A 14,599-nucleotide genomic window follows, 5' to 3' on the forward strand; every position below is an offset into this window, starting at 1 on the left:
TGTGTACGTAACAAGAGGATTAAAAGGCCTATATAAAATGTTTAGTAAATGTAAAAGTCATCTTCCACAGGTTTGTCACGAGGTGACGCTGTTTCTTTAATCTATGGGAGTTTTCCTTCAGTATGCAAGACAGCACTTGCTGCCTGTTCAGTTTGTCTCTGCTGGTCGAGTCATTTATTCATCTCATCTGCATAAAAACAACCAACTCCTTGAGAACAAGAATGAGTAAAAAGTTAGCAAGTCGTTTTGAACACAGGACCAAAAGACTAGACAGTAATCAATGCATTGTAAACGTAAATCTATTAGTTTTGTAATCAGAAATTATAAAATATAGAATAGAATAGCCTACGTTAAATGAATCTTCCAAACACACGTAAATGGGAGATTTAGGGATGATTAAACTAGTATTTTCGCGAATAAAACAAACTTTGTCAGCAGATTCTAGGCATTTTTGTTGTTGTTGTTGTTGTTGTTTTCTTTTTGTGGATTGAAACCAATTATAAATGTCAATTTTAATGGTAGGTGTCACAGTTTTTACTATAGGCTAATGATAATTTATAATAATAGGCCTCTTTGAAAATCTATTTCTTTCAGATACTGTAGCTAATTAAATTAAATTTTATAAAAAGGCTATATACCTAGCTACATAATACAGAAATAGACAAAAATGTAGGCTGAGAACTTTTAGCTTTATTGCGTTTACCCAATGGATATTGCAAAAAAAAAAAATAATGATAAAATAAATACCCTATATGATAGGCTATATTTTATATTATTTGATCAAATTATTTTCATTTAAGATGGTGAGCTAAGTTTTTGAGACCACATTAGGTTACTCCTAGAGAAGCTTTGGCTTTAGATAAATAAAGATTCGTGACAATATATAAAGAGCCACAGTCTATAACTTCATAGTAGAAATATAAAAACAAAATAGTAATCGTAAAAATATTCTAATGTAGAACATCTTTTACACAGCCAGTCGTAGCGTTTGTAACCTATTCCATTTGTAGAGTATGTTGTCTGCAGGAATACATCAGCCATGAATGCCACATTAAAGCACATTATCTGTGGCACTGCTGCGTCGGGTTTGTATTATCATCCCCTTCTCGCTTCCAAACCCATCCTTCATTCATTTCTCTCGCTGGGTCTGTTTCCAATCTGAGGACATGCGTGATAGATTTGGGAAATCATGCCCACCCACGTCCTCTCGACGCTCGGTGGGCTCCGGTATCAATACGATTATATGCGCAGGAAATGTAGAAATCCTCAACAAAGAGCTGCATCATTAATACAAACACCCCACGGCCTTCAGCAGCCAAGTGAGAGGGGAAATGGTTCACTTTCATCTGAATGACCCGACAATTTTATATGATAGCCAATTTTCACCAGAAAAAAAAACTAGACTAGGCCTAAGCGCAATGGGAAATGCAAGATATTTAGAAAAATATGTGCGAAGATCAAATACATAAGCACCATTATGATCAACAGCCTTTTATAAATCTGTTTCTTATTTTAGCCTCGTTGCTTCACAGCTGAATGACATTCAGGCTGACTCGATTTGTGCTGTCATTTTACTTATCTTTCATTGGTTTTAATGGTCTCCAGTGTTTTCTATATTTATTACAATTGTCGTTTTTGTTGTATTATATATTTAATATCTGGATTTAACAATAACTAAAATAATTTTAAAAAAAAACATTTAAACTGCTATAAAATTATATTTTGATCTTATTACTGTTCAGTAGGTTATTTATTTATCAGTCATTATTAATATTATATAATAATTTGCTATTCATTATTTAAGATGTAAAACACTCCGGATACAAATAATAAAGAAGATTAAATATTAATGAATCAAATATTATGACAATAGCCCTTACAACTTTGTACAATACTGTCGACTGATTTTGCTAAATGGCAAAAAAATAAAATAAATGATCTCAGGGATACACAATTTGTGTCACGTTTTTTACCTTGTCCCCTAATTCAGCAGTTTTGAATAAACTTGGTCGATTTGCGTGTAAAAGCTATTGCGTGAATAGAGAAATAGGCTAAACTAATCTTTTGATTGTGGTGGATTATTTCCAATAATGCTATTCTGTTCATTTATTTCGATAAAAAAAAAATCAAATTCTTTTGACTGCTCCACATATAATATCAGGTAGCCTTTTGTGATCGAATTAACGGAGAATATTAAAAGCATGCACTTATAAAAGTGAACATGTCACGCACGTCCAGATTTTAGATGTGTTCAAGGTTGACATATTTTGTTGACCCTGGAACAAAACTGTAATCCAAATATTCTTGACCATATCCCTACACCTAAACCTTATATGAGTTATCCCATAAAACCAGAGGAAATTATAGATAAATGACTAATGTACAAGCACCAAACACCTTAACATCACAAAAACTATAAACTGGTTCTTAAAATCTGATTGGTTAATCACAATGCTGTTCCAGGGTCGCACTTGGTCAAATCAGGTTCTGCAACATGTCACTGTCCTTTTTTTTTCATCTCAGCACATACTTTTAATATTCTATGTTAATTCAAACACAATACGCGATATGTCCAGCAGTCAATGGAGCAGTGTAATTTGTCTAATTCACACTCAAAGCTAAGCGACGCAATACCCTTGTGACTCGAGTGACACGACATCAATCAAGGCTCCTTCAGAGGACTGTCTGCGGACAGAGCCTGGTAGAGTTGCCCTGTTTTCATTGGAGTGGAGCTTCTTCCTGAGAACTCCGTCATGACATCATCGTCATCCGATTCCCGAACAGCTGCAGGAATCCAGTTGCGTTGGAGTGGACGATGGACATTGCTGCAAGCGCAGCTCTCCAGACCTCCTGCGCTCGAATGGTGAGGACTCCTGTGTGGCCAGAGTTAATCTCTTGTTGTTAGCGCGCTCGTCTCTTCATCCTCCATCTTCCAGGGTTTTCTGAGGATCCAGAGACAGCCCTTTCCAAGCGAAGGAGAGGTTAAGACTCATGCGCGCTGCCATCTGCTTGTTTAGAACCCGTTTCGCGTCTCCAATTTGTGGATTATGACCCTGGACACTGATTTAATGGATGACCTCGTTGTGGACGTGGTTGGAGAGGGTGGAAAGGAGTCTGGAGACGAGCATCTTTCGACCTCCGCTCTTTCTGCATCCGACCAGGTACATAAGAAGGAGGATAAGGACCGCGTCCCATCTTCCATATGTCCCTCAAACTCGAGCAAGAGCGCATCGGTGAAGCCGCCCTATTCCTACATCGCTTTGATCACTATGGCCATTCTCCAGAGCCCGAAGAAGCGACTCACCCTCAGCGAGATATGCGACTTCATCAGCCACCGCTTTGTGTACTACCGAGAGAAGTTCCCAGCCTGGCAGAACTCCATCCGACACAACCTCTCCCTCAACGACTGCTTCGTGAAGATGCCGCGCGAGCCCGGTAATCCCGGGAAAGGGAATTACTGGACTCTGGATCCCAATTCATCGGATATGTTTGAGAACGGAAGTTTCCTGAGGAGAAGGAAGCGATTTAAGCGGCAGTACTTCAAATTCGGCGTGTTCAAAGAGCAGGCGCTGCAGCCCAGTGGCTTTCCGAGCCTCGGCTACGGCGCGTACGGGCTCAGCGCGTCCTGCGCTCATTTACCGGGGCTGGATATCTACCCGTTTGGCTTCCATCAAGCCATCGGCGTGCCACCTGTTGGGAGCACTTTACCGGCGCTGTCCACGCTTTTCTCGAGGAACTCTGTCACAGCCAAGTCTTTCCCACAGTCTCAAACATTGACCATGGAGCCTGTCACACCTGGCCTCGCCTGCGCAATGGCCCCGAGCTCTCCATACGCGTCCTCAGCACTGTTCAATCCAGTGGGCTTCCCCCGACTCCTTAATTTTCAGTACGAGTACCAGAAGCTGCAAGATGTGCACAGCCACGTGGATTTGTCCACTAAACACAGACTCCTGGCTAGCGTCAATGACTAGCAGCGCACATTTGGACACGAAACTGTTGTTTCTTCTTCTACTTCTTCTCATTCTTCTTCTTCTTTTTCTTCTCTCAGGAATCATTTCATTTATCCCGAGGTATAAAAGTGTGTAGAGCATCGCGTCTAATGTTTTCGAATAGGCTATTTTAAGGATTTTTTGAGTTTTTCATTTCTGTCAGGACTTCATCCAGTGAGGTGTTGAAGTGTCACATGCCGAAACTGTTTATTGATGCATGTTATTTTATTGGAATGATTAAATATCGAACGAATCGACTATTTAAATGACGAATTTCCTTTTCGCGTTTTGACGGAAATAAAATTAACTTCTTTAAATGGACAAGAAATGTCATGATTTGGCATGAACGAGAAATACAATCAGAAAAACGGTCATAAGAGTGTGTTGTAAAACAAATTGCGTTTTACTAGCAACTTTTCTCTTTAAATGTGCTGTAAATACAGTGCCATTATTTTCCAGACGTGTCCCACTCATTTCTCAACAACTAGAATAGGCATCCACCCAAAAAAAGGTAAGATCAGGTAAGATATCGATTGCTAACATTTTTTAATTCATTAACTGTTATTATTCATAATCACATTTCCAATCATGTGAATTATTCTCATTATATGAATGAAAAATTTGGAATTATGATAACTACGCAGATATACACATCCTCTGTTGTGTAAGTCAAAAATGAACCAGTACTTAGAAAGTTACAATAATGCCCCACATATTTAAAACGTGACAGCAAAAATAAATAAATAATAATAATACAAATAAAAATAGGATTTTCTCTTTTAAGTCATTTATCAAAAACTTAATGAAGATCTAGATACTAATCTTGAGTTTTGCCAAAGGGTTAGTATTGATTATGGTAGGGGTTTTTAAACAGTATCTTGTGCATTTTATGTGATTTTATATAATAATGTTTATTGACATTCAGAACTGGTTCAACTGGAGTATTGGGCATAAATTAATGGCATTTTAAAGGGTTAAAATAATGCCCTGATAAAATGGCCATGACAATATTTTACAGGGGGACATTTGTATTGTATATATTTATATATATATATATATATATATATATATATATATATATATATATATATATATATATATATATATATATATATATATAAGAAGTAGAACACGTGTCCACTCGTGTTGGTTTATTTATTTGAGCTTGTTAAGCGGAAAAAATCAACCGGAGTCTGATCAGTCTCAAATGCGCTTCACAAATATACAGTATCTCGCCTGAGCACGAGCAGATTTCCATCTGAGTGCACACTGTAAATAATCATCTCCAAACGCTCAGCAGAGTCTTGACAGCTGACTCTGCCTCAGGTGTATATTCACATTTCTATTAGTCTGACAATCATTTAACACAGTCATTTCAATCGTTGATTTCAAAAGCTCTACACATTATATCCAGCCTATCATCACATGACCGCCAGTCTTTGATCCCTCTTCTGAGTGCTTTGCTAGGACCTTGGGGCCTCCGTTTTTGCTTGAAATGATTGAACAGATTTTGTATGATTTCATAATCAAATCAAAATTAGGCTGTCACCAAATTCATAAAATGTTTCAGTAAGAATTTATATTTCTCCTGGCAAAGAACAGGCCACAGACTCGAAATGAGGAATAATGACACCCTTTTAAAGCAGGCTACATATTTGATTTTATGTGTACTGTTCAGTGTGCTGTTTTAAGGAGTTTAATGTCATAAGGGCATATGATTGCTAAGTTTCAGACTATTCATTCAAGCTACACAAAGAAGAGAATGATATTAAAAGGCGAAATTCAGTAAACATCTTGTTGATGATGTATATGATTTTGTACAGGCGTATAAACGTAATGTGCAATGGTTCACGTTAAATGGTTTCCCAGAAAACCATTACACTCTTAAAAATCAAGGTGCTTCATGGTGCAGTAGACAAACCCTTATGTCTAAATGATTCCATTAAGAACCTTTAACATCTGAAGAACCTTTCTGTTTCTCAAAAGGTTCTTTGTGGTGAAAGAAAGTTCTTCAGATTATGAAAAGGTAAGAAAGAGATGGTTTTTTAAAGAACCTTTGACTGAATGGTTCCTTGTGGAACCAAAAACGGTTCTTAAAACAGCTTATGACATCGCTGTGAAGAACCTTTTAAGCATCATGATTTCCTCTGTAAACTATGCATCATTAATATAGAGATTACTGAATTTGATATTTTAATATTAGCCTACTGTTTTCAATATATTAAGGCACTTTAAGTGTTTTTAAGACGTTTTGTCGCACTGTTTAATAATTGAAACATTGCCGCGGGTGCTTAACATAGCCTACCTTTGTTTTATTCTTTTGAGAGGTGATCTAAATATTTGCGGCTGTGAAACAGATGGAAAACTGTCAGGTTTGTCCTGCAGCTATATGTTTTGCCCTCCAGGTCTTCGAGACGGTCACGTGACTGAAAGCTATGAATAGATCTGTATATGAATTAAACGATTACAGTTAAGATTCCGAATTCAGATATAAAGCAGGATTTTTATTTTATTTTATGTAGCCTAAATAACACGTCGAGTTATTTAGCCTGCTTTATCAAGCTGAGGGAAATGGCTAATTTGTCTTTAAAATCCCTGGCTGCCTTGAATTTCACCGTAACGCTTTGGCTGCATTTGAAACCTTGTTTATTTGGATTTTACCTGCGCTTGTATGTTTGACGTTTTCCAGTCTTTCAGACTTCCTCTTTCTTTAATTCATATGACTGGACAATGAGCTGCACTGTACTGGACTCGTGTGTGAGAAAAGAAAAATAAAATAAGCGAAGAAGAACCAGAACCAAAGGCCAACCTGAGATAAGTAAATTCCCAGCTGCACCTGACAAAATAGAGGAAACAAAAGGAGTGTGTGAGTAGCCTACAAGAAAATTCACTAGTGTAAATGTGTCCAGCTGTCTTTAGCTCGCCCATGCACAGACTCTTTCATGCAGGAGATGGAAAGATTCCTGTTGCTGGCTTTGAATAACCTCCTCTATTTAGCCGCGTCCCAACAGAGATGTAGAGACAAATATTTATCTCTACAGTGACCATCACAGCGTATCTGTGACCCAGCTCCCACGGCTCTCTTAAACACTATCGTCTTTCCCAGCTGCCACGGTTTGTGATCCTCAAAAACAATCTGCGAGATTATTTTCTCCAGTCAAATGGCCGCCTAAGACCCATAACTTAAAACAAAACAAGTCATTTCTCGTTCGAAGACAGAAATCATAATAAGCCCTACATTTGTGGTCTGAAATTGAATACGTCATCTGTGGAAACTCCACTTCACGCTCCATCAGTGTCACATTAAGCATGTTAATAATATTGTGATTGTGATGAATTGCTCTTTATGTGACACCCTCCAGCAGCGCTGCCAGCGCGAGCGCTCGCCCGAGTCGCGCGCTTTATTAGCAATGACGTATTATAATTCATATTTTTACCCTCCGATACGGTTTGCTTTTACAAGGGAGTGAACGAGCAGGTTCTTTTTAGAGGTCTGCTTGTACCTGACCCGAGAGGCGCTGTCTCCTCGTGCCAAGTCAAACAGGATGGTCAAAGTCATTGCTCAAAGCGTGCACCAGCTCGCGCAGGGCTCCTGCTCTCTCCTCCAGCCACACAGCGCTGCAGAGGTGCTCTGCGGGATATCCTGCTCCTTCCAAGCAGCTTCCTGAAAAAGAAAATTCTATTCCCTCACAATATTTCTCTGTGTTTTTGAAGTCTATTTTGTTGCATTTGAGCTGTGAAGGTATAAAGTAATTCGGGGGGGGGGGGGGGGGGATAAAGACATTCATTTGAAATTCATTTGCTCCAGAAAGTTATTTCGATCACATGTAAGCCTTTAAAAAACAAATAAATAAATAAATAAATAAATAGGATAGGCCTGCTAACCTACCCACAGCGAGTTTCCATGGTAAAAAAAAAAAAACATTTTGGAAAACACACCACGGTGAAACCTGTTGAGTCAACGTAAAAACAAAAATTATACAATAAAAAATGTTACTCTGCTGCCTTACAATTTCTTGTTGAAATAACTTACCCTAAAATAAGTAAATTTTTTATTATTTTTATTTTCAAGTCCAGTCAATATTGTTTTTGTTTTAAGAAATGAAATCATGTCAACTTGAAAACATATTTATTTCAACTTGATCAATGAATTGATTCATATTAAGCACAGTTGTTACCCCACCACTTTAAAATATTTAGCTTAGATTTAATAATGTTTTGCCTCTTGTCAACTTAATGATTGAGACACTTTTTCCCATTCACTTTTTAATTGTTTAAAATCTTAAAACAAATAAGCAAAATCTCTCAAAATAAACAAAATATGAAACCAATAAGGGTTTATGTTAAGTGCATACAGACGTCCCATCATTCTGACCAATGCAGTTGGTAGGAGTGTAACAATATCTAGTGTTACAATATACAGCAATACTACAGAATTTAATTGCAAATAGAGAATAATTTGTTTACCCGAAAAAAAAAAAGTGTCATCATTTACTTACCCTCATGTTGTTCCAAACCCATATTAATTTTGTTTATATTAAGTTATGTTTTTAATTAAACAAAAACTGACCAACATTTCATATAGATTATATTAAATTATCAAATTGTCATTTCATATAGATTCATTTTTTCATTATGTTTTATTTACTAACATGAACTTTCAATGGAGGAACAAAAATTTAAATGTTGTTTATTTTTTAAATAAAGGCAAAAAAATAAAAAATACTCAAAATACTCAAGCTAAGGTATACTGCATATAAACTAACAAACAAACAAAAAAAACACCCATTCTTTATTGAAGAATTATTAAAAAAGAAAATCCCCATACTGAAGAAAATAAATGGGTAATATCTCTGGAAACAAGACAGCTGAAAAATTGGATCGTCATAATCTCTTATTAGAAACAGGTTCTGTTTCAGACCAGATCTGGCTGAAGAATCAGATGAAGAAGCAGTCTGAAAAAGTTTTTACAATGATAGCTTTTTCCTAAAACTCTCAAATTTCACAAAGCCCTTGTTCAAGCACACAGTACACACTTCAAACTCTCTTTTCATCCAAGTTACGAGTTAGAATCTGAGAGAAGCACTACAACAACAATCATTCGGGCCGAAGCTTCACATTTGTAATAAAGTGTTGACTTTTGCCACTTTATTAGCTAGAAGCAACACACTGACATTGTATGTGACATATATCAGAGACCCTGTCCATAATGACATCTGATCACAAGTGGTCACAGAAGACACATTTGAGATGCTTGTAAACACCCAGTGTAAACAGCAGTCTATCTCAGCTGTCCACTTGTGATCGGATCACCAGAGACGGTTGTTAATAGCAAGTGTAAACAGTCTTTTTTTAATCCGACGCTGCAACATAATTGCCCTTTAAAGGGACAATAACAATCTACTAATACGACTATGACAGAGTGATGCACGTCCTTAATGAAAAGGGAGATGTTGTATGATATCAGCACTTGATGTAGCCATTGATGTCACATAAATGATCAGTTCCGCTCACACACACTTTTGCCAAACACCACACACACACTCAAAAATGTGCTTTTGCAGGCAAAACGTGTGCCGCCCTGCCTGTCCATCTGCACTGAATTGAGTTTTAAATCACCCCACACCTCCACCCTTCGCCTTTAGTCAGTGAGTCCTTTTTCCAGAACCAAGAGGCCTCTGCTCACTATTTGCTCAGTTATTTATTTGAGGGGTGACCAAGTAGTGCCCATACATTTTGCATGCGCACGTATGCCAGTGTTTTTCAATACGTATGTGGGAAATGTGTGCATGGGTTTGCCCCCTCCCCATTCCCACCCCAGCTGGTTTCTTTGCCAAAATCAATTTGCCAGTAGATGACAGTGAAATACTGCAGGAAAGCCACCCAGAAGGGGAATGAGCTAACACCTCAGCCATGCTCCTTCACCAATGGGCAGAGCAGATGAATGAACGGCAATGGTAGAGATGGAATGAGAAAAAAGGAAGTACAAATGGCCCGTAGGGAAAGAAAATGAGAAATTTAATTAGGACTGCTTAATGTGTCCATGTGAAGAAGTGGTGTATGGCTGTCTGCTAACCTCTGAAGCACCCTGCTGCTTCCATGCACATGGAGCCCTGATGCCCAGGCTTAGTAAAGAAACCTGGGGTTCATAAACAGCACACTAAAACAGTATTCTTCTCTCTGTAATATATAATATGTATACTGTGCACAAGGCAATGTATTTGACTTCATCCTCCATTACCAATATTATGGACCAGAAGTAAATACATCAGCACGTTTTTTTTTTTAAACAAATGTATGTTTTTAGACACTTTATAAATAGTTAAAAGAAAAATGACAAATGAGTGTTTTGCAGTAATGCCATAAAGAACCATTCGGGGTTTCCCAAAGAACCCTTAAGTGAGCAGTTTTTTTTTCTGGAATACAGTACGACTTTTAAAATCGAAGCAGATTTTAAAACACTGGGCATCATAAACATATCAACATTGTAATAATCACAAAAGTCACTTTAACACTTTTCCAATCACAACAAACTCAAGTAGAAATGTGCACCTTGTTGCTAGGAGACACATGACAAATGAAAATAAATAAGCATTCTAAAATCGTCTTAAAAGATCAGACATGTTTGATTTCCTTCAACTGGATGGAATCACAGTCTGAAGCTAAAAAAACTGAGTCTGTGACCAGGCGATTTTCTATGATATCTGTCAACTTAAATCTCCAGACTGCTCTGACTTTAAGCAACTAGCATCAACTTATCCAAACTGTAAATCTGGGCAAAAATTGTAGTGTATTCCAGCCTTTAGTGTGAAAAAGCTTTTTTTCCCCACAGTAATTAATTTTAAAGTAATTTTGCAGAATTTAAAGGCTAAAAGGATGTTATGTTTTTTTTTTTTTGAGCATAGATGCCAGTAAGGTACTTTTATTTTTATGAGTGTAGTGTAATTTTTTTGTAAAATAAAATATGCAAAACAACCATGCAAGACACCATGCAAAATTGGAGTTCATGTAGTATGTAGCATACTACTATTTAATTCGCTTACTAATTTAAAACATATGCATGTACTAAGCTATATTTTTCCATTTCGAACATTTCTGGTGACTAAACAAATACCCTACTTTTATTTTATGGGATAAAAGTTATTTTTATAATTATAGGATTATAGAATGAGTAGATGTGCAATTTTTTTTAAACAAACTATATATATTATATACTGTAATATTAGTAAGAGTAGCATGGTAGCATCTTATTGCAAACCAAACCTCTTTGCATCCCTACCGGAAGCCAATAACACTGCTGAAAATAGTCAACAGTCTCTTATGCAACAAAACAACAATGTTTCTTGAATTAAAAATGTTTTTCGACTAAAAACTGAACAAATGGCTTGCTGCTTCAAGTTGCACAATTAGCTGATTCCTTTGAGAATGAGCTAAAAATCTGCTGTCATGTAATCAGGAAAGGAACAGGAAGTATAATTAACATATGGGTCAGAGGCTACAGAACTGGGTTAATGTGCGTTTCAGTCTCTGGTTGCTGTTGCCTTGTTTTTTCAATGGGCCCAAAGCCTGATTATGCTGACGTGGTGATGGTCAGGCAGCCTATGTCAGGTGGTTTATTCGAGATCTCCTTTACTCACAGTCTCTGGGTGTTGCTATAGGAGCTGAAAGAGGTTTGTGGACCACCAGCAGCGAGCTGCAGCAGGAGATTGGCTCTTAACCTCACCAATTCCTCAACCTCAACCTGACGCTTTGGTTTGGTTTTCCGCTCTTCTACGTTAACATCTACAGCAGTGCAGAAGAACTTGGACCTGGACTTTTAAAAGGCATTGGAAGGAGTCCTGGAAGGGAAAAATCATGAGCTGGCATACTTGGTGGACACTTAGCCAAACCTCACACTTTGTATCAGATGAAAAAAGTCTGCTTATTCCCTTCTGATCCTTAATCTAATAGACCAAGCTCAAAGAAAACCAGAGAGGATTTGGTGTGAAACATCTTTTCTCCTGTACAATTGGTCTCAAATCCCTCATTTAAAAAAATGCCTGTTCCCCATCAAGGCATGATATTAATATGCCGGTCCTTCTCTAAGCATGACCTCACTGAGTTGAAACATTACACCATGTTTTAGTGAATTGATTACTACGAGTATCAGCAAGTGCATGAAATGCCAAATGCCGCCCTGCCACCCAAACCGTCAGCAGGGCAAGCATGCACTTCATTTCTGCACTGCCTGCCTTGGTGGTCTCTGGTGTAAGCTATATTTTACCCTTGCCTTTCTTTTTCCCATTTTTTATAGCATACAGAAAATTGTTCCTAATTCGCTGTTGCTAGAGGGGGGTAATTTGTGGCTTTGGCAGAGTGTCACAAGCCCCAAATTTGAAAAAGCTGCTGTGGGGAAGCTGTTTTCTACAGCCGTGCAGGACACGTTTTGGCAGCAAAAGAGCCAATCACTTTTATATGTCAAGGAAAAAACAGAATTAAGCAAAGGAAGCGCTGGAACTAAACAGAGGGCAATAAGACTCTATTGATCTCTGAGGAAGGAAGTAACCTTTGTCTAACATAGTTATCTCCTGTTTTGTAGGCCTCTTTTGCACTGTTTGCAGCCCATGCCTTTGATCTTCAGATGTTTCCATGAAGTTTCTGAGAGCCCGGGAGATCAAGAACATATGGGGCTTACAACATTAAGTGTAAATGAATGAATGTAAACTCTCGAACATGAAGTGTGCGGTAGCTCCAGATTAATTAGATTTTGAATTCTGGGTCCTGTGGAAGATGGTGGGAAAAATGCAGGGAAAATTAACTTGTTTCATCTTACTATTTAGAGTTGATAAAACCAGCCTCAACTCATTCAATAGTTCTTCGTTTTAACATGAACAGGGATAGTTCACACCAAAAAAATGAACTACCCTTGCATTATTCCGAACCTGTATGAATTTCTTTCTTCTGTTAAAGACAAACTATATAGAAAATCGCTGGTCACCGAACAGTTGCTGGAAACCATTTTTCCCCATACTATAGAAGTGAATAGCTACCAGCAAGCAACAGTTTGATTACCAACATTCTTCAGAATATTTTCTTTTGTGTTCAACAGAAGAAAGAAGCTCATACAGGTTTGGAACAACTACCCCTTTAAGACCCATTCACACCAGGAATGATAATTATAACAATAACTATATTAGTTCAGAACACATGCTGCACTTATGTTGTCTGCCAATTTTAGTGAATCAAACACAGTGCAAACAGCGTAGAGCATTTCACAAACAAATGACTCTGTTGTGCAGTCTTTTTAATGAATAATTATATGTTGAATCAGTCTGATGAATTCTTCACTGAATGTATTATTGAATGAACATCAAGTAATCATAATGTCCGGTTATGGAGAATTCTATATATTACAGGAAGGATGGATGGAATACACACACACACACACACACACACACACACACACACACACATAAAAAAAAAAAAAAAATATATATATATATATATATATATATATATATATATATATATATATATTAGTTAATGGAAATTAATTACTAAAATGTTATATTATGTTAAATATATATAAATATGAATTGGAAATTTCTTTTAACAAATGTAATGTTTTTTGGTTTTGCTTTTATTTTACAATAACAGTTTTACACAATGAATGCAATTTGACGCTTTTAATTTTTTGCCATTGATAATATTTTTTCATAAATATCAATTGAAATGCATTGTTTGGGTCCTGTTGTTCATTTTTTTTATCATATATATATATATATATATATATATATATATATATATATATATATATATATATATATACAGTACAGACCAAAAGTTTGGACACACCTTCTCATTCAAAGAGTTTTCTTTATTTTCATGACTATGAAAATTGTAGAGTCAAGGCATCAAGGGCTATTTGACCAAGAAGGAGAGTGATGGGGTGCTGCGCCAGATGACCTGGCCTCCAGATGACCTGAACCCAATCGAGATGGTTTAGGGGTGAACTGGACCACAGACAAAAGGCAAAAGGGCCAACAAGTGCTAAGCATCTCTCAGGTAACTCCTTCAAGACTGTTCAAGACCATTTCAGGTGACTACCTCTTGAAGCTCATCAAGAGAATGCCAAGAGTGTGCAAAGCAGTAATCAAAGCAAAAGGTGGCTGTCTCAGGGTTTTGCACTTTGTGGGTGAAGTCTGTGTGTTACGCGTCAGCACTGATTAGTTTGTAGGCGTCTCCACTAATTGTCATCAGGAACAGCTGTCACTCATTACTCATCCCTATAAATTGGCTTGTCTAGCGTCTTGTGTTTGTGAGAGCGTTGTTTCATGTTTGTGACCTATGCTTTGCTTTCTTGTGTGTTTCTGCGTTGGATGTCCGTGTCTCCCCGGAACCCCATCCACTCTACGCAACCCATCACCAAGCAACACCACTTACCTTCGGCTCGCTTCCCCGCAGATCCTGTGTCACCCTCTCCTGCTGCCAACTCACCTCCGCCTTCCGGATACTTCACCCATTGCCACCATCCTGGACTGTGTATTCCTCCCAGCGTCATATTTGTGTCTCAGTATTGTCTTGTATCATTGTCTCCATTAAATTGTGTTCACCTCGCACTTGCTTCCTGC

At 37.5% G+C, this 14,599-nt stretch overlaps 1 protein-coding gene across 1 annotated transcript; it reads left to right on the top strand.

Moving 5' to 3' along the window:
* Positions 1-2,715: 2,715 nt before the first annotated feature.
* On the top strand, positions 2,716-4,997 carry foxd7 (forkhead box D7). The gene has a single exon (XM_059518726.1). It carries the CDS (start codon positions 3,048-3,050, stop codon positions 3,969-3,971), a length of 924 nt encoding a protein of 307 aa, XP_059374709.1. The 5' UTR covers positions 2,716-3,047; the 3' UTR covers positions 3,972-4,997.
* The last annotated feature ends 9,602 nt before the right edge of the window (positions 4,998-14,599 follow it).

This window comes from Carassius carassius, chromosome 1 (assembly GCF_963082965.1).
Source record: "Carassius carassius chromosome 1, fCarCar2.1, whole genome shotgun sequence".
NCBI classification, from domain to species: domain Eukaryota; kingdom Metazoa; phylum Chordata; class Actinopteri; order Cypriniformes; family Cyprinidae; genus Carassius; species Carassius carassius.

Coding starts and splice junctions, on each gene's coding strand:
- foxd7 (XM_059518726.1), top strand. CDS start 3,048: ATGACCCTGGACACTGATTTAATGGATGACCTCGTTGTGGACGTGGTT.